Here is a 27,503-nt window from a genome sequence, read left to right as displayed (position 1 = left end):
TCAAAACCATGCTTTCTCTCCGGAGACCCTTCTATACTTGCACAGGCTGGGGGAAATCAATCTGATCATCGTCCAGATAGTTAACATTGATCGCGTCATTTTTCTCATTCTCAGTCCAACCATCTCCAAACCACCCGGTCGCATTGTCATTGACATACTCATAGTCGAAGTCTTCCCAGCGGGGATTCGCGAATACCTTCATCGCATGAAGGGAGGACCCTAGTTTCAGTTAGTAAATGCAGCGAGGAAACCCCCCGAGATGGTTACCATACCAGGCCATAGTGCAATAATGCGCCCATCTTCAGTACCACCCTTGTACCAACTGCGACACTTGCTGCTGAAGACGGTGCCTGCGAAGTATTCATCGCAGTACTTCGTAAACCGCCGGACCGCGTCGGCTTTCACAGACAGAGCGCGGATGTTGTCACGTTGCATCTTCTTCACACATTCTGTGAAGTAGTCTATCTCCTTCTCTATCAAGATGAGTAAGTTGCCCTCTCCCAATCCGGCGTTCGGCCCCAGGGAAATGAAGTAATTGGGAAACCCGTCGGTCGCGACCGAGATGTAGGTCTCGGGAGTCCTTTTCCATCGTTCTGCGAGAGTGAGTCCGCCTCGACCCTTGATAGGGAACCGTGGAGTGTGGGTTGTATCAAATCCGGTAGCACAGACTATCGCATCGACCTCTCGGTGCTGACCATCTGCTGTGAGGATGCCTGTCGCGTCCACCCTGACAATATCCGACTTGATGATATTCACCTTCTCATCCGTCAAAGCCTCGAGATAACCAGGGCCTGGTGTCAAGCGTCTACAAGCTGGTGGGAATGCTGGGATAAGGTCATCCGCTAGATCAGGCTTGTTGGCTAAGCGCCGCTTCATGTTTGCGACAAACGCGTCATGGGCTCCCAGTTGCATGGGGTGACCTGTCAGCGTGGCCCCATGGATAGACTGCAGCTCGAGCTCGACCTCTAGTCATTCAATTAGACAACTGCATGACTGAGATTCAAGAATATCACTACAAACCTTTCCGGAAATTCTGGTACGCTTGATGATCGTTCTTGAAGGTCTCGATCTCTTCTGGGGTGAAGGTATCTAAAACCCAAATGTTAGAAAGTCACGGCTGACGGACGAAGTGGACTTACAGTTTTCCAGTCCCTTAGCACGTTTATCAATCTGCTCTCGAGCAAATGTCGGGGATACCCACGTCCGACTGCGGATATAATGATCGATATGTGCCACCTTCGGCAGCATTCCAGGAACAATTTGAATGCCGCTGGAACCGTTTCCAATTACGGCCACTCGTTTATTCTATGCCAAGTGTTAGAAATTGATGTTTCGTGCTGTCGAACATGAACGTACCGAATAGTCATATCCCTCATCCCATGAGGCGCTGTGCAGGAGCTTGCCTTTGAAGTCATGAAGGCCAGGGATATTTGGCCATTTCCAGTTATTGAGAGCACCGGTTGCTTGGATAAGAACATCAGCCCGGTCGTTATATGTTGAGCCGCTGTCTAGGTCTTGGATCTGATGCCAGTAAAGTCAGCTATACTTGTATCACGCAATGTCATATATACTGACTTGAACATTCCACTTCGAGCTCTTCTCATCCCAAGTTACCCCTTCAACCTGCTGCTTCAGCTTGATGTGTTTCATACATCCATACTTTTCAACGACCCGCTTCCAGTATTGGTGAATTTCCGGTGAAGTGGCATAGAATGATGACCATTCTTTATTGGGCTCGAATGTGGCCTGATAGGTATGCGCGGGAATATCTGACCAAGAGGCAGTCATGTCAGCATCTAATCTGGAAACAAGGGGCCCATATCATAATGCAAGCACAGCTCCAGACGACATACCACATGCACAGCCTGGATACCGATTCTAAAGACCAAGTCCGTCAGTCATGCTTTTGAGCAGGCAATAGCCTAGTCCCGTTGAGAAAAAGAGCGATAAAAACAGTACTGACTTCAACCCAGGTTCCTCCAATATCCGCGTTCTTGTCGTAGATGCACAGATCCAGATTTGGAATTCTCTGGACAAATCGAATGCAAGCGAGAATGCCCGAAATACCAGCGCCAATGACAACAACTCTCAAGGGTCGGCCTTCATCAACAGACCGCTGTTCAATGACGGTTTTGACGGCTTGTTGGGGAGCTTGGGCTTCCTTTTCTGACGCAACGGGCTTGGGGCTACCACTGAAAACCCGCGACAGTCGCTTCATGATTGCTTTGAATGTAGAAAAGACCAAGTACAACGAGAACAAACGATAAAAGTAAGGCTGTGACCGAAGATAGGTCTCCTCGCTCAACCCTTCAATGATTTAACTTGCTAGACGGACCCTGACTGCTATAGACGGACGAGTACGGAATTATATGTCATCCCGACCATTGCCAGCGTCCAATACCCCTATAGTTTCCCGCCTTGTCCTTTTTTCCAACCGGATATAGAGTATGTCCTGGAGCAATACTCAACCCGAAGCCTAATCTGGTCACTGCCCAGAAACTCAGAGTATATCGAAGTCCTCCTCCCCGGTCTGTTCCATATTCAATCTCTCTCGGTCACAGGGAAAACCCCCTTCAAAGATCCACAATTGTCGGATATAGCAGTTCCCTACATATTTTGAATCCATCATATCCACAATTGTTGTCGCTAGACGGAGAAGGCCCGAGAGCACGAGTTCCGGCACTGATGTGAATGGCTCCCCGGAAATCCCCCAGGGACCTTTAACCCCCACAGGACCCGAAACGCGGGGGAGACGGGTAGGCCTTCGCCTATCGAGCCCAGGGATAGGTCTATCGAGATCGCAGACTGTGACTGTCGGCTGTATCGGAAGAAGCCTGACGTCTGTCTGACCCGTTCAAGAGACGGACGATGTAAATCCCCGACTGTTTGGTCATGTGGACTTGTTCCTGCTCGGCACTGGGGTTCATGACACTGCCGGATACACAAAACTAATTACCGATGTGCCTATGCTTATTGGATCTTGGAACCTTACCAGTTTGAGCCCAGCGTGGGTGCGGAATTATCGTCCACATGGTAGCCATAGCGCCGGTCTACTACCAGCTTCGCTCCGCACTGATACGCAAGCCCACGCTGAACCATGCTTCGAACTCGAACCTAGGGTGAAATCATCATTGTCTTCAGAGATCCTAACAAAGAGCCTCTCAGGCTTGGAGCTGGAAACTTTCAGCCTTTGAATCAAAGAAAATAGAGCAGGCATTATTATTGTGTCCTTCAGACTATCTGGACAATCAACTACCACTACTGGTTACGGTAAGGGGTCTGACGTGAGTATCATAGAACAAAATTTGGCTTCAGAATACACATTAGTCATAACATGCATACCTCACGGCTGCATATCAATCTGTCACCAGAGGTATGGATTGTGCACATGGTCAAATCTTTCTCTCACAATACGATATTGCATCTTACCCGGTTCAAGGTCTCATCCCAGGTAGCCGTTCATACCGTTGCAACCATTAGCACACATTCTGAAGGACATGGTAATGAATTAGACAACCAGAGGGGACCCATTTTCAGGATCATTCTGATCCATGATTTTGTAAAGGCTTCAAATGGCCTCCCTAGCGTAAAATATGATCTTCCTTCACCACAATGATCATCGAATTAAGATGTCCCGACTGAAATAAGCTCCGGTCATGAAATTGGACTCCGGTTGCCATCGATGCGAATATTATTCAATAAGGTTGCCAAAGAATAGATCAACATTGCAGTAGAAATTGAGAAGGATGCTGAATCGCGCCGAATCTATAGCAGGATTCCGATCATGACCCAAAAATAGCCCCATTACGAGTTATGAGCGACATTTCAGAGGCTAAGAGATTGTTGAGCATGAAGTCCTATCACCAGAAATTCGATGAAGGATTCTATCTCCAAAGTTACCCCCAAATTCGTTCTCGTGTACTCTTGGCGTGGTGTAGGCGATTTGAGCCAATCTGCGTGGTCGGATATTCCCCCGAGGGCCAGCCATCAGCCGGCGGGTATTACTGAACGATTACTTGAAGCTCACCAATCCATTCGCTGATGGACCTCCACTTCTTATTGGCCCCTCGTACATTTTGACCCATTAGACCCATAGATTATTTGCGCGAATCCGTCATGCTCACCCATAATCATGGACCGTTTCCCCTCCCCTCATTTACCAATTTGTAGAACATGACGTCCACACACCCACTATGGGTTCTAACTTTTAATAAAAGGCTGATGATCTCCACGTAAATAGAATCTATACGAAAAAAAAACATTGCACAATCCGTTCCCGGATTGAGTCGTAATTTGACCGCAGTCTGGTCGATAGAACCTCATTTGGGGAGACCACCATGCCCGTCTTCACCGAGTATGCTGCCGCGTCGCGCGAGCTACGCGTTCTTCCTTCTTTCGCACCCCCACTGCCACGCCTCGCACCAAAGCTACAACCGGATAACAACACTGAAAGGTATGAGGTTGTCATTGTGGGAGCTGGTCCAGCAGGACTCATGCTTGAACTCTTACTGGCGCGATATGGATTGAGCGACGAGTCGTTACTGTGTGTAGACACCAAGCCGACCACATTGAAGTCGGGCCAGGCCGATGGCCTGCAACCGCGGACATTGGAGACGTTGAAGTCGCTGGGATTAGCAGATGAAATTCTCACCGAGGGATGCCAGCTATGGCAGGTATATTACCTTTTGCCGGGTACTGTAATGTTAGATCTTGCACTAATGGTGTCCCCACGATAGGTCGCATTTTGGAACCCATCGAAAGACAAGGACAGGATAATCGAGCGCACGTCAATTGTCAAAGATGTCGCTGTGCCGGCACGATTCCCTCATGAAATCACAATCCACCAAGGTCGCATTGAACGGATTCTGGAAACAGATCTGCTTCGTTACTCGAAACGCGGCGTACAGCGAAATACCAAACTGATCGATGTGAACATCGATGAGGAGGGCGATGCCGAATTTCCCGTAGTAGCCGAGCTGGAGACCGAGGGCTACCGTCGAACCGTGCGAACGAAATATTTGGTAGGCGCCGATGGCGCTCACTCGGTCGTGAGACGCTCCATGGGACTGAAGCTAGAGGGCGAGTCTCTGGATCATATCTGGGGCGTAGTCGATTTGGTTGTGGACACGGACTTCCCCGATATTCGTCGACGTTGTGCTATTCACTCGCCTGCGGGGTCCGTTATGGTGATTCCTCGCGAGCGCATAGCTAACGGTGACTACTTGACACGGTTATACGTGCAGGTACCAGGAGATGTCAAGCCAGACAGTGATCAGCAAACGACTGATAGTTCTAATGTCACCCCGGCGGGGGATGCGAGAGCTCGTCGTAGCCAAGTCACAGAAAAGACTATTTTTGACAATGCAGCCGCGGCATTCAAGCCTTACTATATCCGCCCAAAGACAGATAGTGCCGTGGATTGGTGGGCAGCCTACCAGATTGGTCAACGAGTTACGGACAAGTTTTCTGTCAAGGATTCAAAAGGTGTTAGCAGAGTTTTCATTGCGGGAGATGGTATGTCTTTCGTCAAGCCGGGAAACGTGAATCATGTTACTGACATCAATTCTTTCAGCCTGTCACACACATAGCCCCAAGGTATGTACCTGCGATATTTCTCAGCTGTCGATTGAAACCAACTAACAACGCACAGGCTGGCCAAGGGATGAATGTATCAATGATGGACTCCTATAACTTAGCTTGGAAGTTGGCTTATTGCATCCACGGATTGACTCCAGAGAGCGCTCAGGGACACCCCGACCCGATCCTTGACACATATCACACTGAACGTCATACCATTGCTCAGGAATTGATTGAGTTCGATCGAGCATTTTCGTCAATGTTCTCTGGAAAGATTGGTGCCAGTGAAAATGGCGTCGAAGGTCTGACACATGAGGAGTTCCTGGAAGTTTTCGTCCGAGGAAACGGATTCACTAGTGGTTGTGGAATTGAGTATCCCGAGAATATTGCAGTGGACCGGACCCTGGACGGCGAAAGCAGTCCAGTCAGCGGCACCGACTATCTGTCCGGAATTCTGCGACCGGGTCGGAGACTGCTAAACGTGCGTCTTGTCCGACATGCAGATGGTTATCCCCGTGATCTTCAAGACGGTATGACCAAAATAACGCTTTTAAAAATGGTTCACTTGCTGATGAGACTATAGACTTTGCATCCACCGGCCGATTCCGCATCATGTGCCTCACTTCATCAGATTTGCTTGATCAAAATGGAACATCTTCCTTGACCCTGACCGCACTGGGTTCGATCATATCGCAATTCCCGCAATCAGTCCTGGAGCAGGTGGTCATTCACCCCCGCCTGCCGAGGGAATTCATGTGGAATGATATCCCACACGAGGTGAAACAATACTCAGAAATGGCATTTTACAGTGGGTATGAGATGGATGATGTATATGGCATCTATGGGGTTGATCCAAGCAGAGGTGCGTTGGCTGTCGTTAGGCCTGATGGGTATGTTGGTCTTATTGCCGAACTGGGTGATGTGAAGCGTATAGACGACTACCTGGCTAGAATAATTCGTCGAAACTAGTTTGAGATGAATAGGAAAGATGAGTAGAAAATGAAATAGTCTAGTTAAGAGCGTCGGAAATAATAAGACCACCCGTCTCGTATGTTTCCATTTGTTCGCTAAAAGCAAGGAAATAAGATTGTGAGCATTGCTCCCGGGCGTCGTTTTCGCCTCTTGATGACCAATTCACCGAATTCACAGAATATCCCGACCTTGTCCGCATACTTGTCGTCGATGTCCAGACCACTTCAGACGACTGCAGACGACTCTGCCGGGGAGGCTCGGTGAATTATTCAGTCGTTGACTATGTTTTGCTATATATACGCAAATACCTACGCGCTGTCAAGATATGACATACTTGCTCAGCTACCACAGCCCAAGACCACTACTTGCGATAGAGATCCCAAAGGGTCCAAACAGAAATAGCGAGAGTCTCACTTAAACGTGCCACCATTGTACCAAGACACAGACCATCGCCCTGGAATGTCCTCACCACCATATTCCGCCCCACACAACAAGGGCGACGCGACCGGCCCAGAGAGCGCGCGCTCCAACACTAGTTTCAGCAGCCAACCAGCCATGAAAGCAGGGGAAGGAGAAGATCCTGCAAAGGGCGCGACACATGAGCCAAAGCGGGACTTAGAAGCAGCGCCTAAGCACTCATACGGAGAAGGACCAACCAAAGAAATAGAGAACAACGATGTTACACTTGTAAGACCTTCTTGACTGTCGATCAGGCCTCTGGAATACTGACAAGCTCAGGTTACATGGAATGGCCCCGAAGACCCCGACAACCCCAAAAACTGGCCAACAAAGAAGAAATGGCTAGCCGCCGTTCTCGTGTCATTCTTTACTTTCATATCCCCTGTCTCATCTTCCATGGTCGCACCAGCGTTGGAAAGCATCGCTGTCGAGTTTAAGATAACGGACGATGTGCTCTTAGAGCTGACACTGTCAACCTTCGTGTTGGCATATGCAGTTGGGCCACTGTTCCTTGGTCCACTATCTGAGATATATGGCAGGAAGATGATACTGCAGCTCACTAATTTGTTTTATATTGTCTTTAACGTTGCTTGTGGTGTCTCTAAATCGACTGGGCAGATGATTGCGTTCCGTTTCCTCTCTGGACTTGGGGGAAGTGCACCACTAGCGGTATGGAATAATCCTTTCATTATTCAAAGCTATTGACTGATGATTATTTTAGATTGGAGGAGGTGTTCTTGGAGATTGCTTTCGTCCCGAAGAGCGTGGAAAGGCCCTCGCCATATACGGTCTCGCTCCTCTACTGGGACCCGCTATCGGACCCATAGCTGGTGGATTCATTGCAGAGAATACCACATGGCGATGGGTGTTTTACGCAACTTCTATCACGGCAGGAGTCATCCAAATCGCTGGGCTTTTCTTCCTGCCAGAGACGTATGCTCCAGTGATTCTGGGCAATAAAGCCAAGAAGCTTCGGAGGGAGACAGGAAATCAAAATTACCAGACTGAGAGTCAGCGACAACAGCGGAGTCCTGGGAAGATCATTAGTACAGCATTAATTCGCCCGTTCCGGCTTCTGACCACACAGTCCATTGTGCAAATCTTGGCCGTATATATGGCTATCGGTAAGTAATGGAAAAGTCTCCAATTTTTACTTGGGTTCCCAGGAGCTGATCGAAATCTCTAGTTTACGGGACTATGTACCTAACCTTGGCTACTTTTCCAACCCTGTGGACAAGCAAAGCATACTACGGCGAGTCAGCGGGCATCGGTGGTCTGAACTACATCTCCATGGGATTAGGCTTCATGCTAGGCTCTCAAATCTGCGCCCCACTCATCGACCGTATATACCGACATCTAAAAAGCCGCAACAACAACGTCGGCCGACCAGAATTTCGAGTCCCCTTAATGACCGTAGCGGCATTCTGCAACCCCGTTGGGCTTTTCATCTATGGCTGGACCGCACAAAGACACTGCCACTGGATCACACCCAACATCGGTATTTGCATCTTCAGCATCGGCAACATTGTCGCGTTCCAGTGTATCCAGACCTACATTGTCGACTCGTATACACGATATGCGGCGAGTGCCCTCGCTGCCGCGGCGTTTCTGCGCTCCCTTGCTGGCTTTAGTTTCCCGCTTTTTGCACCTTACATGTTTGATTCGCTGGAGTATGGTTGGGGTAACAGTATTTTGGCCTTTGTGGCTATTGCAATTGGGATACCTGCGCCTATTCTGCTTTGGCGCTTCGGGCAAAGATTGAGAGCGGCAAGTCCCTTTGCTGCAGGAGGGTAATCGACTGAACTCCGTGGGCTGAGCGACATTTATTCAGTCAACTACCAAGCAGTGAAAACTTTCAGCAGCATCTAATACAGAACCCAACTCAGGAATGCCATTCTCAAATCGATTGAGCTTCATTTCCCCGACGAGGTAGTGTCAGGGATTTACCATTCCAGTTTACAGGCTGTGTGAGCATGGTCCCACAACACTTGTCGGAGCCCTGGGGGCGCAGGGGGCTGCTGGACACGCTGATCAGTGTTCTGGTTGTTTGAATCGGACAGAAATTCGGCCGCAAGTCACCTGATCCCGTGAGAGTTGCCAAAAAGAGCCAACGCCAGCCCTACGGGGCTCACAGTGAACCAATGAGAAGCTGCATACGTTTTGTATGAAAAAGAACATCAAAGATGTGCCAAGACTGGGCCAAGATTTTGCTATGCTGGTTTACAATTTTGGTGTTGCTATAAAACAGCAATGCTAGAACTTATGACAATCCAGGATCCGATTGATCTCCTAGCTATCATCTAGTCGGCTGAATCACTCATCGACTAACGACCGACTGTTGCTCTTATATCCGAGTTCGCCGAGTTCCAAGATCCAGATTAAATCCCGTGTACCTTACCCGGACCTTTGCACACTCTGCGAGAACATGGCTGGCGACGGAAAATTTACATATCGCGATGGTATTGCGGTAGCTCAAGTTGTTGCCTTCTCGGCACCTCTGTTATTTGCCGTTTACTCCAAATATACTCGCCGAATTGGCTGGTTTTGTATCGGCGTTTTCTCCCTCCTCCGTCTGATTGGCGCCAGCTGCAAGTTAGCAACTATCAATAATGACTCACGCGGACTCTCAGCTGCGATATTCGTTTGCGAATCTCTCGGAATGATTTTAATCACCTTCCTGTTGTTAGAGATGCTCGAGAGAATGTAAGTGGATTGACATGTGCGATCAGAAAGCAGACAAACTTACTGAATTTCGTCCAAATAGTAACAAAACTGTCACGGTCACTGTGAAGCGTATATTTTGGGTTCCTTACGTCATCACCTGGATCGATATTGGTATTTCCATCGGCGGATGGGTCTCTGTCATGCATGTCGAAAACCCATTGGCCCCAACATCGTGGAGTCAAGCGAGCATATCCTTGCTGGCAGTTATATATCTCTACTTCGTCGGAGTTTTCGTTCTTTTCTGGCTGCGAAAGGCAGAATACTTTGAGGAAGAGCGTTGGGCACTGGCTGGTGTTGCATTTTGTGTACCACTGCTTGCGGTACGGGTTGTCTACTCTCTCATTTTCATCATCACTGGCAATATGGCGTTCAGTACAATGAAAGGCAACCCGACCGCATATTTGACTATGACCATGCTACCAGAGGTAGCCATTATTGCTGCTTGCACATATATCATTGCGACCAGGATTTCTCCGCTAGTTGAAGGCAAGAATAAAAGCCAACAGGGTAATGGAGATGAAGAAAGTCAACGACGGCTCTCCATCGAAACTTGATAAATATGTTCGGGATTTGTACTTGGCGTTGGTGCTATATCGTGTGATGTTTTGGTTTACACTTTTAAGCACGCAATTGCTGTATCTCGAGTTTTGACGACAATTTATAGTGTAATGTACAGACAGTGATAATATTTGGATTCTCGTTGCCAATTTCTTTGCCATGCATCGCTTCGAATTGCGGAATGACTAAGACTATGTAAATCAACGAGCGTAGCGGAAGCTAGCTATCTGCTTATCGGTCTTGTTTTTCTGCTCCTCAACGAGCTCGTGAAAATCAAGCCTCTCGGATACCACTCCAGTTTGCCGATCTCGTCTTTTGTTCTCCCAGGTGTAGTAAACAAACAAACATCCCAAAAAGAACACGCCAAGCGTTAATCCGCACAACGATGCTTCAATACCGCTCTATTGTGATCAAGTATTAGTAAAATTGAGCCATGGTAAGTATCACGAACCCACATACCGAGTATACTGGCTCCTGAGAAGCGTAATAGAATTGAGGCCCCACGATGTTGCCCACGCAGTAAGCGGCAAAAATCGCAACACTAATGGTGCTTCGCTTTGTGGACCCAGCGACATTGGATGTAACAATACTTAGACTAAGTGGGATGTTGACGGCGAAGGCCGCAATGAAAGCCAGGCCAACGAGTTTGACAACCTTGTGAAGGTCATCGAGGGTGTAGACCAAGACAACACCAATGACAGCCACAGTAACGTTCAAAATCATAGCCAAAATGCGTGAGGATGGAATGTATGTAGCGATGATGGCAGTGATTATGAGGAATACTAGTTGCGCAGCTCCCATAGGCATCTGCAGCAACAGGGACGTGAAATTCGAGTAGCCAAAGCCAGCGATAATGATGGCGGAGAACTATGGCTAAGTCAGTGTAAAGAATTTAAGAAGTATCGGTGTGGACGTTACGCACGCTGGTGAGCCCACCATTGGCAAGGTTGACGCAGAAAGTGTAAAGCACCAGGAACCAAGTCTGTGGGTCTTTCACAGCATCGGAGACTTGACTCCATTGGAATGCTTCCATCACCCCTGTAGATCCCGTTTTGTTCTTCAGTGTTCGCTGGACTGCAATCTTCCGCTCAGATTCTGTGAGGAAAGATGCCTTGGCGGGGGAGTCTGGAAGAATGAAGAAGAGTATGATGGCGTAACCGGAAGTGATTCCTCCAAGGACAAGAAACAAGAGACGCCAGCTTTGGATACCAGACGGAGAATTTCCAATACCCCATGCAACGACACCGCCAATGATGTTAGCAACGCAGTTACCGATGAACCATGCTGCTTGTCTGAAGGAAATAAGAGATCAGTCACATAAGCCACGGTCTCTGGTTTGGTAGCCGTGAGAGAAAATTCTTACCGAGTGGGCTGCTCTTCTCTCTTGTAGAACATTCCAGTGATGAGACCAAAGCCCGGTGCAACAGCAGCTTCACCAATACCAAGGAAAAATCGAGCAGTGACTAGGCCTGCATAGTTCTGACATGCCGCATGGCACATGAGAATTCCTCCCCACAAAAAACTGCACGCGACCGTGTTAGCAGGGTAACCATCGTTGCCTTTTCATCTAACATACACTGATACCGCAAGATATTTGCCTAAGGGAAGGCGCACAATCAGGTATGAAGTAGGCCAACTCCATGCAAGGTAACCGAAATAAAAAACTGCCGAGCACCAGGTATATTCCTGGCCAACGAGATGCTGAATGATGTTAATATTTGAGAAAGAGGGCCAATTTGATATCACTAACAAGATCTGCTCGCAAGTTTAAAAGAGTCGCTTGGCTAAGTGCAATTTTGTCCATGTATTGCAACATATAGCAAATACCCATCGTTGGGATCATACTATCGGGGGTCTCAGAATGTGATGCATTGAACGCGCATTTTCTTGTTGTGAGAGAGGCGCAATACTTACAACAAATCCAGCTTCCATAGCAACCGACGCTCCTCTTCAGGGGAGGCCTGGTAGTCGGTATATTCCCCAATACTGGTATCATGTCCTGAGTTGTCTGTGGCATCAACAGTCTTCTCATCGTACTTGTACGGCTCCTGCACTGTACGCATTGTATAGGAGGATATAATCAATGCAAAATACAGAACGGAATATTTTGGTATCTGATATTCTGCTGACTGTCACAGAAACAGACTACCATGCAGTGATGGATGGCTAGACGAACTTATATACAACCTAGAGACTAATAAAGTGTAAAGAATGGCAAGTACCATCTTATCTTTGATTTGGCGTGGTTGACCCTCGCTTACGAAATGCTTATCTGCGGCCATTCTCTTCCATACTTGCGATATTCGCAAGGCGGAGTATAGATAGTAGATGAACGCGATAAAGCATAAATGCGCAGCTTCTTTCCTTATCCGAGGAGCTCTCCTGTCAACCGGACCTGGGGACTCTTGGTTTCCCGCGGGAAATTCGAAAGAGCAAGCATCAGAAAGAGGCACAATGAGACACGGAAATGTGGTCGGCAAAATGGAAGTTATCAATTGGTCTAAAGAAAGGCGAGCTTCAAAGTAGCGAAGATACAATTCCTGAGGCTTGGAAATCGCCATCTAGGTCGGCAAATTTAGAGTTGATGATTGGTGGATCCGAGTCTCAAGTCATTACAAAGACATCGACATCGGCAATCCTGAAGTCTAATCGCCGCCCCCGCATTGGTCATTGTTATCTTATGCCGCACCATGGCGCATAATGATAAGATTATGAGCATGAGATAGTTAGATCGTGCTAAACAAAGCGTTCTGACTGACGAGATAGCTGCTAATTTGATTAAATAACATAATTATTATGCCCCGATCCATGAGTTATGCAAAATCCACCCCGCATTGGTCATCGGTATTTCATGCCGAACATGGAGCGTAATGATAAGATTATGAGCATGAGATAGGTTGTGCTGAACAAAGGGTTCTGGTGGACAAGATAGCATTTGAGCTAATTAAATAACATAATTTGTGCCCGGATTCATGAGTTACGCAAATTCGTATCCAAGAACCCGGGCTGTTGATGCCGTTCACTTCAGATGTAAATTAGGTGACAATGGGAACTGAAGTATAAAAGGGACATGTTCGCACAGAGGTAATGGATATTTCTGTCGCAACACATCTGGTAACATAGTATCAATCATCAATCCTGCCTTCTATCATTTACCAATTCCTTTTACTGCTTCGAATTGACCTTTGTCAACTCTCAAAATGACAGTTGACACTACTCTTTCGATTTCCTCCCAGGAAGCCAAGACCGCCATTGACAACGCTCTTGGGAAAGTTGCCAAGCAGCTCCGTGAATTGAATCATTACGTACGATTTACCTCAATCTATACGGAAGACCGAATGACTGACATTTCTCCTTCACAGATTTGGTCAAACCCAGAGCTGGCATATGAAGAACACAAAGCCCACGACGCGATCTGTGATTTCCTCGAAAGCCAGGGATTCACAGTTACTCGACATGCTTATGGAGTTGATACATCGTTCGAATGTCTTAGCGGCACTGAAGGTCGACTCATCAACTTCAATGCTGAATACGATGCGTTGCCGGACATTGGCCATGCCTGTGGCCACAACCTTATCGCGACTAGTAGCATTGCAGCCTTCTTAGCACTAAGCCACCTGCAGAAGGAGTTTGGAATTAAAGGCAGAATTCAACTGCTTGGTACCCCTGCAGAAGAGAATGGTGGAGGCAAAGCAAAGTTGATTGATGCTGGTGCCTACAAGGGGGTGGATATTTCATTGATGGCGTAAGTTCGACTCTTCAATGAATTCTCGAAGCTCGGCGAATGGATGATCCTGATTTTCCCTCTCTAGCCACGGTGGGCCTACGAACTTGCTTGGGAACCCCACCGATGGAGTTGCAGGTGTCTTGATGAATGCTCGGAAGGAGCTACATGTGGAGTATTTTGGCAAGAATGCTCACGCGGGAGGTAATCCATGGGATGGTGTCAATGCATTGGATGCCCTGGTTCAGGCATACAACGGAATATCTACTCTGAGACAGCATATCCTACCAGACGAGCGAATTCACGGGGCATTCCTGGATGTGCCAAAGGTGGCCAATGTGATTCCGGCTTATACAAAATCGTACTGGCAGATTCGAAGCCCTACTTTGCAAGGACTCAACAAGCTTATTGCAAAGGTCCGACAGTGCATAGAGGGTGCGGCTATCACGACTGGTTGCACAGTCAAGATTGTAGAGTGGGTCTGGAAACTAAACGTGCCATTTAACGAATGCTAACAAGGAAATTTGTAGGGAGGGTCTTTATACTGATATTGTCCTGAACCAGACTTTGTGTGAACGGTACACAGGTCACTTGGCAGGTTATGGGAAGAGAGTTATTCAGAAGCACGAGCAGGTCCTGACTGGATCTTCCGATGTTGGTAGGTTGAACTCTACTATCTCAAACTACCGCCCGTGTATACTGATAGGCCACTAGGAAACGTGAGCTACGTCGCACCAACACTCCATTCGATCTTCGCCATCCCGACACCAGAGGGGTCATTCCCGCACCACCCGACATTCACAGCGTGTGCTGGAACTGACGAAGCACACACAGAAGCTATTGTCACTGGAAAGGGATTGGCTCTTGTAGGCTTGGATATGATGATTGATGATGCTCTTTTCGAGTCGGCGAAAGCGCAGTGGGAGGGACAGCTCCTCGCACCTGTTAAGTCTTGAAGGAACTCTGAGCTCTTATCGGGTCAATTTGACCTTTCAACATGATTATAATATCTTGAATGTCGTACAATGAAGTCATGGAACTTTAGTGTGAAACTAGGTGTAACCTCGCTCATTCGTTATTCATATGTTTTGGAGAAGATTGTTTGGAACGCGCGGGCAGCTTTTCGTAGCCGACACAGTGGGACAGACCGAATTTTGCGATCGAGACAATTTTATTTCATTTGTGACAAATATATTCTATTAAATAAGTTTCTGGAACATCAACACCCAGTTCGTTAAATGACATGTTCGAGCTTAAGGTAAGAAAACCTCCAGGGTAACGCGTAACGCTAACCAATGGGAGAGTGTGGATTCTCCACTCCACGCGGGTGTGCGGGGGTGGAGAACTCATGGCCAGCGGTAGGCCAGCGTCTCCGCACGATAATCACGTTCATCTATCGAAGGGAGGGCCCGTAACGATGTCCAATAAATGGCTCAGAAGACATGTCATCTGAACATTCGTCCATGAAGAGACTTTGAGAGCGCTTGGTGTGGGAAAGGCCCTATGCTGTTATAAGAAGGGTCAAGCCAGCACCGTCTGGGATGGACAACTACTATTTCCCTGACCTTCCACGTTAAAACAATCCGCTTATTGTTTTTGATCGGTCGCGATGACTGTGGATGTCCGCTCCAACCAAGGCCCGGTGGTCCCAGCACAGTGGCTACGTCAGACGCCAAAAGACACCCCGCTCAAAGAAATGAGAAGGCGGTTAAGAGAAGATGGCTATGTTTATGTCAAGAACCTCCTCCCAAGAGAGGATGTGCAGAAAGTTCGCGAGGAGTACGTCTCAAAAATAGACCTGGCCTCTATAATAGGGAAGCTAATCTTATCTCGCTTAGGTATTTTAAACTATATGAGCCGACCGGGATAATCAAGCCTGGATCGGCACATGACGAAGGCATCTTCAACGATTCGAGTGATCCGCTTGAACATGGCGGGATAGGAGCTGGAGAACTTCCACCAACGGCTGAGCAGGTACAAGCCATGATCGATGCCCATACACAGCCGAAGTACCTACAACTTTTGGAACATCAAGATCTACGATCTTTCGTTAAGGGAATCATGGATTGGAAGAAAGAAATTCTGCTCAAGCGCACCATGATCAGACATAATGCTCCTCATGCCCTCAGCACCGGTGTACATTATGACAAGCTGTTTCTCCGCAAAGGGGAGGCTGAATTCCTCACGGCGTGGGTGCCTATCGGTAAGGTCTATCGGATACGTTGCCTATTTGATTCCATCGGCCATGGCTAATTGAGGCACACAGGCGATATTAGAGCTGACGGCGGAGGCCTGATGTACCTTGGCGATTCCGTCAACGTGGGTCGTGAGATTGAGGCGGAATTTACCCGTCGCGCCAAAGACTTTTCTGAAGAGGAGCGTCTGAGTGCATTCAACGTGCACATGGAAAAATATGGACAATTATCACAGAATGCAAATGAGTTCGGTCGGGTTCACCAAACAAACGGCGGGGAAGGTGATCGGCACTGGCTTGTGGCTAATTACGAGGCTGGCGACGTCGTATTCCACGACCCATATATAGTCCATGCAAGCAGTAAGAACGAGGGCCACGACGGGCGTATTCGTGTCAGCACTGACCTCCGATTTTACGAGGAGGGAAGTGACATGGATGACCGATGGATGCGATTATGGAAACCTGGGGACGGGCTGTAAGGCTGTGGATATTAGGTACCATGGACTCCCAGGGGCTGAGTGAATCTATTTTCTGCCTGGCTTGGCCCCTTTTCTTGACCCGTATGGCTTGGGTAAGATCGGCCAGAAAGCTTGTAAACTGTCATTCAATTGTTAATATATTCTTGAGAGTTCATGCGATTTCTTTTAGTCCAGGGAACATCGAACTGCACGATATGACTGGCGTTTCAAGTTGAGATCTGGATCGAGTCGAAACAATCCCAAGGTGTAACTAAAGTTCGTTCATTCATTCCATGAACTTCGTACCGGGAGGTGTCTCCACTCTGGGCGGACATGACCACGTTGTCGGTGCAGGCGGGCCAATGAAGACTGTTGGAAGGAGTGCCATGCTGACTGTATTGCCGAAAGCCGCAGTGGTACTGGACTATTGAAAGACCTTTAGCGTCGTAGGGCTTTGTACATCACGATTCAAAGAGCCTCTGCAAAGACTCGATTTTGTTTCATAGTTGACCTGTACGGCGTAGTAATTCGTACAGATGCATCAAATTGAAGCTAATTAAAGGTAGAAGGCTTGAAGGCTTCAGTATTGCGATCGTATTACAGGGTGAGGGTGTACCGAGAAGGAAGTGCATTGCATTGAAACCCATGTTTGCGTGCTCGTGGGTAACAAAGGAATCTTTCTGTCCTCCAATCGGCAAGGTTACGGCCGTATTAGTATTCACAATTGGGGGGCCAGTAAATTAGAATTGCCGTTTAAAAGACCCTCAGGCCCAAAGAATACTTTACCAACAGCGCCCCCAAGGGCCCAAGTGGATCACTAGTGGGGAGGAGGATTGACGATTAACTAAATACGGTTGGGGCCTATGAGCCCTTCGCTCCTTTGGGAACTGATTATTACACCTGTCGGTCGGGCCCTCGAAGACCAAAAAAAAGAAGGGCATTTGTATACCGGTTTTCTCAGCCGTATACAATTCGCCGAGCCCCCCCCATCAGGCTGGGGGCCACTGCTGGTCGCCCTGTCGCCGTCTGATCTTTCCTTCCTGCAGGATCTTTTCTTCTTTCCTGCACATCCCCTCTGGAACCCCACGGTGTATAGTGTACGATTCCTACAGTCAGAGTCGCCTTCCAACATGCTGTTCGGACGGCAGGCACTGCGACCACTTGTTGTCTCGATTGCCTTGACGACTCTAGGATACGCGGCAGATACGACTTCCACTACTAGCGCGGCGACAACGAGCAGTTCGATACCTTCTACTTCCTCCTCGACTGGCATTGCGACACACACTGTCCAAGTTGGTCCCAAGTCGAGTCCACATGCCTACGTCCCGAACAGTCTCACAGCAAACCCTGGCGATGTCATTGTTTTCGAATTTTACCCGACAAACCACTCGGTCGTGAAAGCAGACTTTGAGGCGCCTTGCGTACCCGCTAGTGAAGGCGTCTTCTACTCGGGGAGCTTCAACAGCTTCAATGAAAACGATGGTCAACTTGTTGGTCCGGTAAGCGCGATCAGATAGCGAATCAAGTGGGATATAGACTAGATTGACTGACATTTCCGATGATCGAAGCCGCCGACCTGGTCAGTGATTGTCAATGATACCAAGGTAGGAAAAACAGCTTCCTCTCCCATGGAACAAATCTAGCTGACATTGATCCTCACTAGCCAACGTTCTTCTATTGCACGGCAATCGGCTCCTGCCTATCAAATGGAATGGTGGGCGTCATCAACCCGGTGAGTCGAGAAGAGTTCAGCCTCAGCGCCTGGGACAGTCTCTAACGTGCAATGGCAGAACTCGACCGAAACCTTCGAAGAGCAATATAAAAAGGCACTCACCTATCCCTATATGCTGGTACCCGGCCAGTCCCCGCCCGCAGAGGGCGGCGGCTCCGACTCAACCTCGAGCACCTCGAGCGCAACGGCCAGCGCGACGGCCAGCAGTGGCGGGGGCGGAGGGTTGAGTGGCGGAGCGATTGCCGGCATTGTGATCGCAGCCGTGGCGTTCATTGCTATTTTGGTTGCACTCTTCTTTGTCCTCGGTCGCAATCGCGTCTATTCACAATGGATGTCTTCACAAGACGGGCGGACCGAGCGCACGGCGAGATGGGCTTTCTTTAACAACGCTGGTGGTTCCCACGGCAATCGCAAGAGTGAACTCGACAGCAATACTCCTCAGACGCCGGGTATCGATGTCACTTCTGTGGGGAGCCCAGACCCGACCATGCGGCACTTCTCACCAGGTCCAGAGTCGGTTTCTGCCGTTGGGACCTCATCTCCTCTTTATAATGCTGGCCAATGGAACTGGGATGTGTCGCAGAATCCGCGCAGCACTCGGCCTCCAACTGAGTTGGAAGCAAACAACATAATCCATCAACTTCCAGAGAGGAGGGGGTCATAATGTATTCTAAATTGAGACATGAGGCGGTATGGACAGAGGTGCAGGGGGATGTTGGTCCGTGGAGAGGATCCACGGAGCATCGTACTTTGTCCAGCTGGGAAACTGCGGTAAACTTTTCTTTTTTTCTTTTGTCGCATTTTCTCTTTTTTTTTTTTTTTTTTTTTTTGCGGTCGCTGAACGTTCCTTTGTTTCGATACGGTTGTGCTTTGTGCATGTTATATATTCTTGATACACCCATGGCTTAGCCATCCTCCTTTTGATGAAGAGAATCTTTAATTACAGCCCCATTTTCCCTTTTGGGACATGTACCCCATCCTCATCACGTGACCTCCATGTAACCACGGGGCTTTGGGTTTCGCCCGCGACTCCGCAGTTCTCACATTCCAGCGGTCACTAAATCCCACATGCTCATGCTGGGCTGATGCCCTGGATGCATCTCCTATATGTCGACCCGACGCCAAGAGACAAGATCAAGGTGGGGGTGTATGAACTGGTAAACGCCTCTCAGCAAGACCTGTTGGTGTCGGCGAGTGGAGGACGCTAACAGAAAACCCACACTTCCAGTCGCAAACGCCGCAAGAAATGCAACGAAGCGCAACCTAGCTGTCAACTATGTACTGAGCGGGGCGTGGAATGTATCTATCCGGACTGGACGGTAGTCAAATATTCCCAAACTCGACAAAGGAGACGACAGTTTCAAGACGCCAATACTGGCCGGCCAGCTGCGCAACCCACCTTGCTGCCAGCACTGCCGAGTAGCCATGAATCGCGATTTATCTTTCATTTCAACACCATCTTGGCCAGCCTCATCAGCTTTTCCTTTCCACAGACAAACACGTCAAATCCATTCATCCAGCATGTTCTACCACGAACATCGAATTCTGCCCAGGTCCAGTATGCGGTGGAAGCCGTGGCTGCAGCCCATCTCTATCATCTTGGCGCCGAGTCCAGAGATCGAGCGACGCAGCTACATTCGAAAGCGCTAAATCTACTAGCAGTGGAATTATCACGACCACAACTGGATGAGACTTCTCGCATGAACTTGCTAGCCAGCAGTCTCCTCTTGATCTACTATGAGGTACCGTCTAACAACCCAGAGCCAATTCTCTCTCAGATCTGATGACTATATACTGATTCTATCTGTCTGAGTATCAGATTGTGCTGGGAAATTCTGCAAGCAATGCTTGGTGCCACCTCCAAGGCGCGAAAGTTCTCTTGGAGTACCACAGCGAGGCCCCCGAAACCCCATGCATCTCATTCTTCCGTAAGATCTTCCAGTACTTCAACGTGATGCTTGCCCTTTCACTGGAAAGACGACCGCTTCAGATAACGGCCAGCTCGGGGCCCGACTTCACCGACTACATAGACCCGGTATTCGGTTGCACCGCTAGCCTTTGGCCTCTCGTGTATAACCTAGCCGATCTCATCGGCCGTGCCCGCCTAGGCGAAGACATCCACAAAGACAGCAAACCTTTAATGGCCAGTTTGCAAGCATGGTCAATCGAGTCGTCCTTCGGCAGCGATGCCTACACCGAAGCAATGGTTCAGATCGCGCGATCTTACAAATTCTGCGGGCTTTTAATGCTTCAACAGGCCGTGCAATGCGAAGCGCCCGAGTCCAGCGAGTTCTCTAATCTGCAGAGCGAAGAAATCTACCAGTCGGCTTTCAACAGTGTCCTCCGAGTATGTGTTTTGTCTCTTCCGATGGCTACGTTGACGTGGCCGCTTTACGTGGTGGGAAGGCTTGCTTCGTCGACCAGTGATCGCACTGTAATTTTGCATATTTTCTCGCAGTTCTTGGAGAAGCATCATATGAAGGTTGTTGATGGCGCGCGCGCAGCTGTGCAGGCACATTGGGACGACAGGAGGCTTGGTTGGCAGCAATCAGCACCAGTGTTGCTTGGTTGATAGGTCTTGCGTAAGTCTATTTCCTTTGGCATTTTGAAACGGCTCAGCAATTTCTGTAAGGACATCTTGTACATGTTTGATCATGGAGATTTTTTTTTGTTGATTAGCTTTGAACTGAGAACCTGGCCTTGATATAGACGATAGGGTTCAGATAATTCATGACGGTGCAAAGAGAGACGGAAACAAGTCAAATTCCTTCACTCGAATGGATGCTAAATGAACTTACAGACAAGCGAGTTACAGCTTCACCCTAGTTGATTATTCTTGAATCGAAGATTTCTGATAACCCAAGGTGCCCAGCAGACGGACATACAGAAATCCATGTTATCTTATTGTAAATTTGGTATAAATTTTCTATTCTCGGGATCCTTAATACTATTATATTACCTATTCTTTGACGTCAGCAATAGGGGTTCACCTAGTTTTCGGTGTTTCAAACTAAAGGTGCTATTAGCACAGGAAAGGATGCCAAAATTCGACAATATTATCCTCGAGTGATACCGCCTACCAGGTCTAATCTGGCATTGGTCAATTGTGACCCGCTTGTGTCATTCTGCTAGTTCTCAGCCGCGAACTTATCTTACAATCGAGAAACAACCCCCCACCGACGTCTGTCGCATTACTCATCGAGTCCTGGGGAGTCCAACCAGGAATCGTGAAGCATGAGTGAGAATACTCCGCCATCGGCTCGGACTACATCCCGGGCAGGCATTCCTGAAGAGCACAAGAAGGCTCTACGCGCCTGGTGTCGGTCGCAAGAGACTCGTCCAACCCATGCAGCCAGCGTGGCATGGTTTCAGCGGACTTATGGTCGACGCCTTCCTCAATCCAGTGTCTCGATAATCTTGTCCTCGAAGTACGAGTATCTTGATACGGGACCAGCAACGGGCTCATTTCGAAACCAGCCCCCACAATGGCCGATCTTGGAGGCGCGATTATTCGAATGGTTGAAAAGGGCCCGCGAAACCGGCGAATTATCCACGGGGGATGCGATCTTCAACAAGGCCCGGGAGATCTGGCCCCAAATCACTGAATATGCTAACCGCCCTCCGCCTGCCTTCAGCCACGGCTGGCTGGCGAAATTCCGAAAGCGATTCGAAGCCAATCTAGCTAAGGGTCAACAGGATGGCGTTCTCCCAGCTCCTCCCCGGAACCCACGGAAGGAGCTGCAAGCACTGCGCACTCTCTCTGGAGAATTCAAAGAAGAGAATGTTTACAGTTTGGATGAGACTGGCCTATTGTGGCGCAAAGCCCCCTTTGATACCCTTCCCAGCCCCCCAGGTGAACTCAAAAAGGATCGAGCGCATATCTGCTTGATCGTATGTACCAACGCAACCGGCTCGGATAGGATTCCGCTCTGGGCCATTGGCCACAAGGAGATGCCAGGGGCTCTTTGCGGTGTCAATCTCAAAGCCATGGATTGCGAATGGCGCCACAATAAGCAAGCTTGTATCGATGTTCAAATCATGTCAGAATGGTTGACCATGTTTTATCAACATGTTGGCTCGCGACGAGTCGTCCTGCTCCTAGATGATAAGCCTGTCCATCAGGCTGCACTAGAAACCACACCTGCCCCAGGCAACGTGCACATCCAATGCTTCCCCGAGAAAAGTCCAACTTCATACCAGCCCTTGAGCCTTGGAATCACGCAGCAGCTTAAACACCATTACCGCAAACAATGGCTTGGGTATATGGCGACAAGTTTCGAGTCCGGCCAGCGCCCGATGGAAATGATCAGTCTCTACCATACCCTCTGCTGGCTCACTCGTAATTGGCGACACGACGTTGCCAACGCGACGATATACAAGGCCTTCCGCAAAAGCCATCTCGTCCAGCCCCAAGCCGACTATCTTACCGCGCCAAAGCCGCTGGACATGAGCGAGCTCTACGAAAAGGTAATTCGGTTTAACCAAAGTGGTATCTCCACGAAGCGCCTTGAAGAGTGGCTCAACCCCGCCGAGGAAGAATTCGTCGGAACGGTGGATGAGGTGCTTCAACGGAACCCGGACATGGATACCTCCATTCTCGATGAATCGATCAACCCTCTCCCTCCATATGAATTGATTCCTGCACCGGGAGATGCCATTGCGGGAATTCAGACTGCCATTCGCTACATGCTCAACCAAGCAACATCCACTGCGAATGACATCCTGTACTTGGAGACGATGGAGAAGATCTTGGACCGGAAGATCAGGAATGAGTTTCTCCAGCAGCAAAATCAAACGCCTACTCAACCAAATACTCAGCCATCGGTTCAAACAGCCTCCCATTCCTCTGCTCCGGCGTCTACCCAGTCGCCAGCTCAAGCATTGACTCGTCCATCTGCTCAACAATCATCTGTACCACCAGCTCAACCTCTAGCTCAGCCATATTCTCAACCATACCGACCACCCGTTAGACCAGCAACGCAGGCACCATTACCACCAGGCCAAAGACCACTCCCACCACTCGGTGAACAAAACACTCAAACACCATTACAAACACCAACTCAGCAACCAGTCCGACCAGCATACATGCAATATCAGTACCCAAATCAGAACTCAACCCAATTGCGAGCCCTGGGATTGACTCAGTCATCTGGTCCAGCCCAATTCCGGGCATCGCGCGCTAGTACCCGGCCTGCAGGTATAGCACCTATTCACATCCCATCCGCACCTTCGTCCGCGGCATCAACTCCAGCGCCAATGGCAGGTCTGTCAGGATACCAGCCACGTGCTGTTTCAGAGGAAGGGCCGTATCAACCATCTGATGATCAGTTCTCGGACGAGGACGTGGAGATGTAGAGTGAGGAATTGGAATACTCGGTGTTGCTCTGCCGAGTGTGAAGTCGGGTTTTTTGTCAGTGCGATCGCTTATGCGAGCATATACCTCTTATAGATTGTATTATACCCGACATCGCTATAAGTTTCGTTTAAATAAAGTCTTTTTTAAGACGCTTGACGACTATTGTGGTCGTTGACAGACATGCAGAGACCCACTTATGTATGGCGGAGAGGAATGTGAAATGAGCATGGCGAAATGAACGCTAGCATTAATTTAGGCAGCAAAGAAGCCCGACGTGCTCAACAGGTGAATGAAGGTTACGTAGTATTTATGCGTCGCAGACTGGTAATCAACGCCAACAACCACACTCTGCCCGTGGAAAGGAAAATGAAACGAACACTCAGTTCATGTATATCAGATAGGATATACAAAAGATTGATATCACAGCAGAACAATAATAGAAAACAGTGAGCGTGCACGAAAAAAGAACGAAAGATGGAACTAAGCTTCTAAGATAACATGAGGCGAATGGCTGTGGTTTAACAGAGCAATCAAATTGCAGATCAACTGCCAATTTTCGCACATGTCACTGTCCCTACTCGAAGCTATGTCTCAATTGAACGCTCTGGCAGAACACCCTCTGATCGACCGTCAGGTTATTTAAGTCGAGGTGGGGCGGCTACCGCCAGCGCTGAAAGCAGAAGAGCCACCAGGAGGAGAGCCACCTCCACCGCCCATACCAGAGCTCTCGTTCTCCACACCACCCTGCTCAGTGTAGTAAGCCGCAGGAGTGACATTGCTGTCCTCGGTACTGTCTACACCAACGGAGATCCAGGCGAAGATACCGTCAGAGACATCGTCACCCAGCAGAACGTATTCCATGAAGGGATCGATGGTATCCGCCTCCTCGGAGAGAATGCTGTCTTCGGCGTTGGTCGTCAGATCCTGGGTGTTAGTGGAGTAAGGAGAGGTCTTCTCGACCTGGGTAATCAGGTCCTGGTCGAAGAAGAGCTGGCCGACGTGAGAGGTTTTGGAGGAGTATAGGCCGCTGATGGTGTTGTTCTTGAGAACGGTGGTCTCGTTGGCCGGGTGGGTCAGGACTGCGTAAATGGTACGTTAGAAATAAAACTTATTAATTGGTAGTGAAAAGGCTAGCCGAGGCTGCTTTCTCCCAAGCTAGATGTTTTTCGGTATACATACCGTGGATGTGGGTAGCACGGCCTGTGTAGTGGCCGGGGAAGATAGACTCGAACTGGACAACGCCCTCGTCGTTACTGGGCTGGATACCACGGAGGAAAGTAGCGTCGAGGTTGGAGGCAACGGAAGAGTCACCGTTGCCGCTGGCTTGGATGCCGGAGTAGACACCCTTTTATGGTGGAAAAGTGTCAGAACCATGTTTCAATTTATAGTGCGCAATCACAAGACGTTTCTTGACTTACAGTGGCGTTGCAGTGCCAGAGATCCATGTAGATATTGGGAAGGGGATCGCAAGTGTTAGTGTCGATGAGCTGGATGTCCATGTATAGAGCAACGCCCTCCTGGTCATCCACGATATTCTCACGGATTAATTCGCCGCTCACGTCTGTTACCTGTTAGATAGTTCAATCGAACTGCCAAGAGAAGTATGCTCACAGTAAGGGCCTTGAGTGACATCGGGAGCCAGAATACAGGTAGCCTCAGAACCGAACAGAACAGAGGCATCAGTGGAGAGTGTGACACCGGTCAAGTTAGAGGCGTGAGAGGTGTTCAGGAGGGTGTCCAGATCACGAGCCTTGAGGAAATGGCCATCTATAGCAAATAGTTAGTATCAAATAATTGAAACGCATATCTCATAGCTGGAATATATGGCTATCATAAACCTACTAGTGTTTAGACCACGACGGCGGCGAATTTGCTTGACGGTCTGGTGACGACGGGCGACGTTCTTGGCCTCGAGACCGCGGGCCTTTAGCTTTGAGGCGCATTGGGACAGGCTGCGCGATTGAATAGGAGCATTGCGCATGAAGTGACGGCGCTCAGCTGCCTCGGCCTTGTGATCGTGGCCGGGGTGGGCGGCAGCGATTGAGGCCAGGCCAACGAGGCCGGCAGTAACCGCAGAGGCAAGACGAACCATTATTGATATATCAAGCTTGAAGTTGAGGTTTGCTGGAATTTGATTGTAAATGAAAGAGGATGGAATGTTGATATCTTGATCTCGACTTATTGTCGTGGCGATGACCTCGTGCCTTTATACACTCCATCGTGACTAGCTATCGAGAGAACGTATACCCCACCGGATACTAGCATAACAGCCTAGAGCACATCAAAGCTGATTCAATTGCACCTTTGCTCGGGCTTAATGGCGCCGCTGACAAAGTCAATGGAGCAGCATCTTTCCAATTTCCGCAAATCAGAGGCTCTCCGTTTCTCATCTCGCAAGAAGTTGAAACCCTTCGGAGCCCACACCCAGACCCGCAGCGGAGCAACCACCGCGTCCCCCTGAGGCCTAAACGGTCTGCTGTGGTTTAAGGTGATGCATAGTGTTAATTTTTCAATTGCGTCTTCAGACCTTGGCGCTTGTAGTAATTCCCGTTTCCTGCACACCGGCCGTAGACGATCTCAAGACCTGGAGAAGCCGCCAAGAAAGCTGCAGACGAGTCGTTGCGGAGCACAAGCTCCACGCGAGGAATGAAGGATCAAGGCTGAGCGGAGCCTGTATATAATAGCGTCCGGTAAGTGGAGGAGGGTCGGGGTGATCTGCGCTGCTGACGAGGCGCCAATGGACCCGAGTCTGGAGAACTCTTTCTCCGTCCACCTACGGATCTCACACTTTGAGAAGTTGATGGTGGTCCACTGGGCCAACAAGCCGATAAACGGAGAGAGCATGCTAGAGAGACTCGTCGTAGTCTGATGCAGAGTTCGACGCGCAGGAGATCCTTGATTTAGCCATGGCTGCTGCGGACTCGTCACGGGTGGCATCAAACATCCAGGGGTGCGTTGGTAATAGAGAATGGGCATTGGCTGATCTTCAAACTGCTCGTCGATCATTACCACATACCTATCTGCACAAAAATTGCGTCACCAGGGTCAAACTTGTCGGTCATGATAGCGCCTTGGGCTCAACGTACTCAGCGTACGTATGCGTTCTTGGCGTTCCATTCGTAGGGGGATTTCACGGTGTAGTATCTGAGATGGAAAGCCTCGGTGAAATAAGGCGAGGCGCAAGCTGTAGACATCACTGTGCCAAGATAACAATGGCACACGGTGAAACTTGTCGGCGCAGACATCGTTGTGCCTGTCGTGGAAAATCTTTGCCAAGGAATCTTTATCCAACGCGCCTAGAGGCTTGGCGAGGCTTGCGCGGAGATCCCGAGATGGGTGGAAAATATGGCGTTAGGGGGCTGTGGCTGATTTTACCAACATTTCACGTAGTATCTCATCACTAAAGATCCCAGTATGTTATTGAATTGAAAACATGAGGCTGGTCATAGAATTATGGTGTTTGATGAAACAAATCCTGCTCATTGGCAAATGGTGCCATGGCTGGTACTTGGGGAATTATTTAGAAATCGCGAGAATTCAATAGAGGAACATTATACTTCAAGGGATACAGAAAAATTCAAAGAAAGCAATTTAGTATTATGAATGAATGGTGTAATATGCTGTGCAGGCACCGAGAGAAGAAAACAAAGCAAACTAGGTGGTGGCTTACATCTGGGATTTGGGCTGCTGAGGCTTTTCCCAAGGGACTTCGATGTGGCGGAAATTCGAAACATTCTACTGTATTGAGT

The 27,503-nt window shown here is 49.0% G+C and overlaps 11 protein-coding genes across 11 annotated transcripts; 8 read left to right on the top strand and 3 right to left on the bottom strand.

The window, feature by feature from the left end:
* Nucleotides 1–31: 31 nt before the first annotated feature.
* On the bottom strand, nucleotides 32–2,218 carry N7458_010048 (flavin-containing monooxygenase; the record flags this gene model as incomplete). Its single annotated transcript, XM_056913430.1, has 8 exons — nucleotides 32–219; nucleotides 273–965; nucleotides 1,021–1,089; nucleotides 1,140–1,305; nucleotides 1,357–1,521; nucleotides 1,576–1,769; nucleotides 1,854–1,878; nucleotides 1,964–2,218. The coding sequence occupies 8 exons, from the start codon at nucleotides 2,216–2,218 to the stop codon at nucleotides 32–34; spliced, it is 1,755 nt and encodes a 584-aa protein (XP_056762279.1).
* Nucleotides 2,219–4,337: 2,119 nt separating this feature from the next.
* On the top strand, nucleotides 4,338–6,546 carry N7458_010047 (putative phenol monooxygenase; the record flags this gene model as incomplete). The annotated part of the gene is made up of 5 exons (XM_056913429.1): nucleotides 4,338–4,673; nucleotides 4,737–5,514; nucleotides 5,573–5,595; nucleotides 5,651–6,107; nucleotides 6,161–6,546. 5 exons carry the CDS (start codon nucleotides 4,338–4,340, stop codon nucleotides 6,544–6,546), a joined length of 1,980 nt encoding a protein of 659 aa, XP_056762278.1.
* Nucleotides 6,547–7,008: 462 nt separating this feature from the next.
* N7458_010046 (MFS transporter) lies at nucleotides 7,009–8,802 on the top strand (the record flags this gene model as incomplete). The annotated part of the gene is made up of 4 exons (XM_056913428.1): nucleotides 7,009–7,236; nucleotides 7,288–7,677; nucleotides 7,730–8,132; nucleotides 8,195–8,802. 4 exons carry the CDS (start codon nucleotides 7,009–7,011, stop codon nucleotides 8,800–8,802), a joined length of 1,629 nt encoding a protein of 542 aa, XP_056762277.1.
* Nucleotides 8,803–9,433: 631 nt separating this feature from the next.
* On the top strand, nucleotides 9,434–10,286 carry N7458_010045 (uncharacterized protein; the record flags this gene model as incomplete). Its single annotated transcript, XM_056913427.1, has 2 exons — nucleotides 9,434–9,711; nucleotides 9,773–10,286. 2 exons carry the CDS (start codon nucleotides 9,434–9,436, stop codon nucleotides 10,284–10,286), a joined length of 792 nt encoding a protein of 263 aa, XP_056762276.1.
* Nucleotides 10,287–10,490: 204 nt separating this feature from the next.
* Nucleotides 10,491–12,341, bottom strand: N7458_010044 (uncharacterized protein; the record flags this gene model as incomplete). The annotated part of the gene is made up of 7 exons (XM_056913426.1): nucleotides 10,491–10,691; nucleotides 10,750–11,157; nucleotides 11,213–11,582; nucleotides 11,654–11,812; nucleotides 11,867–11,991; nucleotides 12,041–12,134; nucleotides 12,205–12,341. Coding segments are annotated over 7 exons (1,494 nt in total), but the record flags the coding sequence as incomplete, so codon positions are not given.
* Nucleotides 12,342–13,490: 1,149 nt separating this feature from the next.
* N7458_010043 (M20 family metallopeptidase) lies at nucleotides 13,491–14,970 on the top strand (the record flags this gene model as incomplete). Its single annotated transcript, XM_056913425.1, has 4 exons — nucleotides 13,491–14,035; nucleotides 14,103–14,489; nucleotides 14,545–14,672; nucleotides 14,729–14,970. The coding sequence occupies 4 exons, from the start codon at nucleotides 13,491–13,493 to the stop codon at nucleotides 14,968–14,970; spliced, it is 1,302 nt and encodes a 433-aa protein (XP_056762274.1).
* Nucleotides 14,971–15,623: 653 nt separating this feature from the next.
* N7458_010042 (phytanoyl-CoA dioxygenase) lies at nucleotides 15,624–16,687 on the top strand (the record flags this gene model as incomplete). The annotated part of the gene is made up of 3 exons (XM_056913424.1): nucleotides 15,624–15,793; nucleotides 15,853–16,217; nucleotides 16,281–16,687. The coding sequence occupies 3 exons, from the start codon at nucleotides 15,624–15,626 to the stop codon at nucleotides 16,685–16,687; spliced, it is 942 nt and encodes a 313-aa protein (XP_056762273.1).
* Nucleotides 16,688–17,796: 1,109 nt separating this feature from the next.
* On the top strand, nucleotides 17,797–19,062 carry N7458_010041 (cupredoxin domain-containing protein; the record flags this gene model as incomplete). The annotated part of the gene is made up of 4 exons (XM_056913423.1): nucleotides 17,797–18,165; nucleotides 18,235–18,270; nucleotides 18,330–18,398; nucleotides 18,457–19,062. 4 exons carry the CDS (start codon nucleotides 17,797–17,799, stop codon nucleotides 19,060–19,062), a joined length of 1,080 nt encoding a protein of 359 aa, XP_056762272.1.
* Nucleotides 19,063–19,919: 857 nt separating this feature from the next.
* Nucleotides 19,920–20,970, top strand: N7458_010040 (uncharacterized protein; the record flags this gene model as incomplete). The annotated part of the gene is made up of 3 exons (XM_056913422.1): nucleotides 19,920–19,956; nucleotides 20,061–20,140; nucleotides 20,218–20,970. 3 exons carry the CDS (start codon nucleotides 19,920–19,922, stop codon nucleotides 20,968–20,970), a joined length of 870 nt encoding a protein of 289 aa, XP_056762271.1.
* Nucleotides 20,971–21,632: 662 nt separating this feature from the next.
* N7458_010039 (uncharacterized protein) lies at nucleotides 21,633–23,753 on the top strand (the record flags this gene model as incomplete). The annotated part of the gene is made up of 1 exon (XM_056913421.1): nucleotides 21,633–23,753. One exon carries the CDS (start codon nucleotides 21,633–21,635, stop codon nucleotides 23,751–23,753), a length of 2,121 nt encoding a protein of 706 aa, XP_056762270.1.
* A 640-nt stretch (nucleotides 23,754–24,393) lies between these two features.
* N7458_010038 (intradiol ring-cleavage dioxygenase) lies at nucleotides 24,394–25,846 on the bottom strand (the record flags this gene model as incomplete). Its single annotated transcript, XM_056913420.1, has 5 exons — nucleotides 24,394–24,833; nucleotides 24,934–25,099; nucleotides 25,173–25,315; nucleotides 25,366–25,521; nucleotides 25,597–25,846. 5 exons carry the CDS (start codon nucleotides 25,844–25,846, stop codon nucleotides 24,394–24,396), a joined length of 1,155 nt encoding a protein of 384 aa, XP_056762269.1.
* Nucleotides 25,847–27,503: the final 1,657 nt, after the last annotated feature.

This window comes from Penicillium daleae (genome assembly GCF_028827525.1).
Source record: "Penicillium daleae strain IBT 16125 chromosome Unknown utg000008l_segment0_segment0, whole genome shotgun sequence".
NCBI lineage: Eukaryota > Fungi > Ascomycota > Eurotiomycetes > Eurotiales > Aspergillaceae > Penicillium > Penicillium daleae.
Note: the sequence above shows the minus strand (reverse complement) of the source record. Positions and strands in the feature narration are given on the sequence as shown.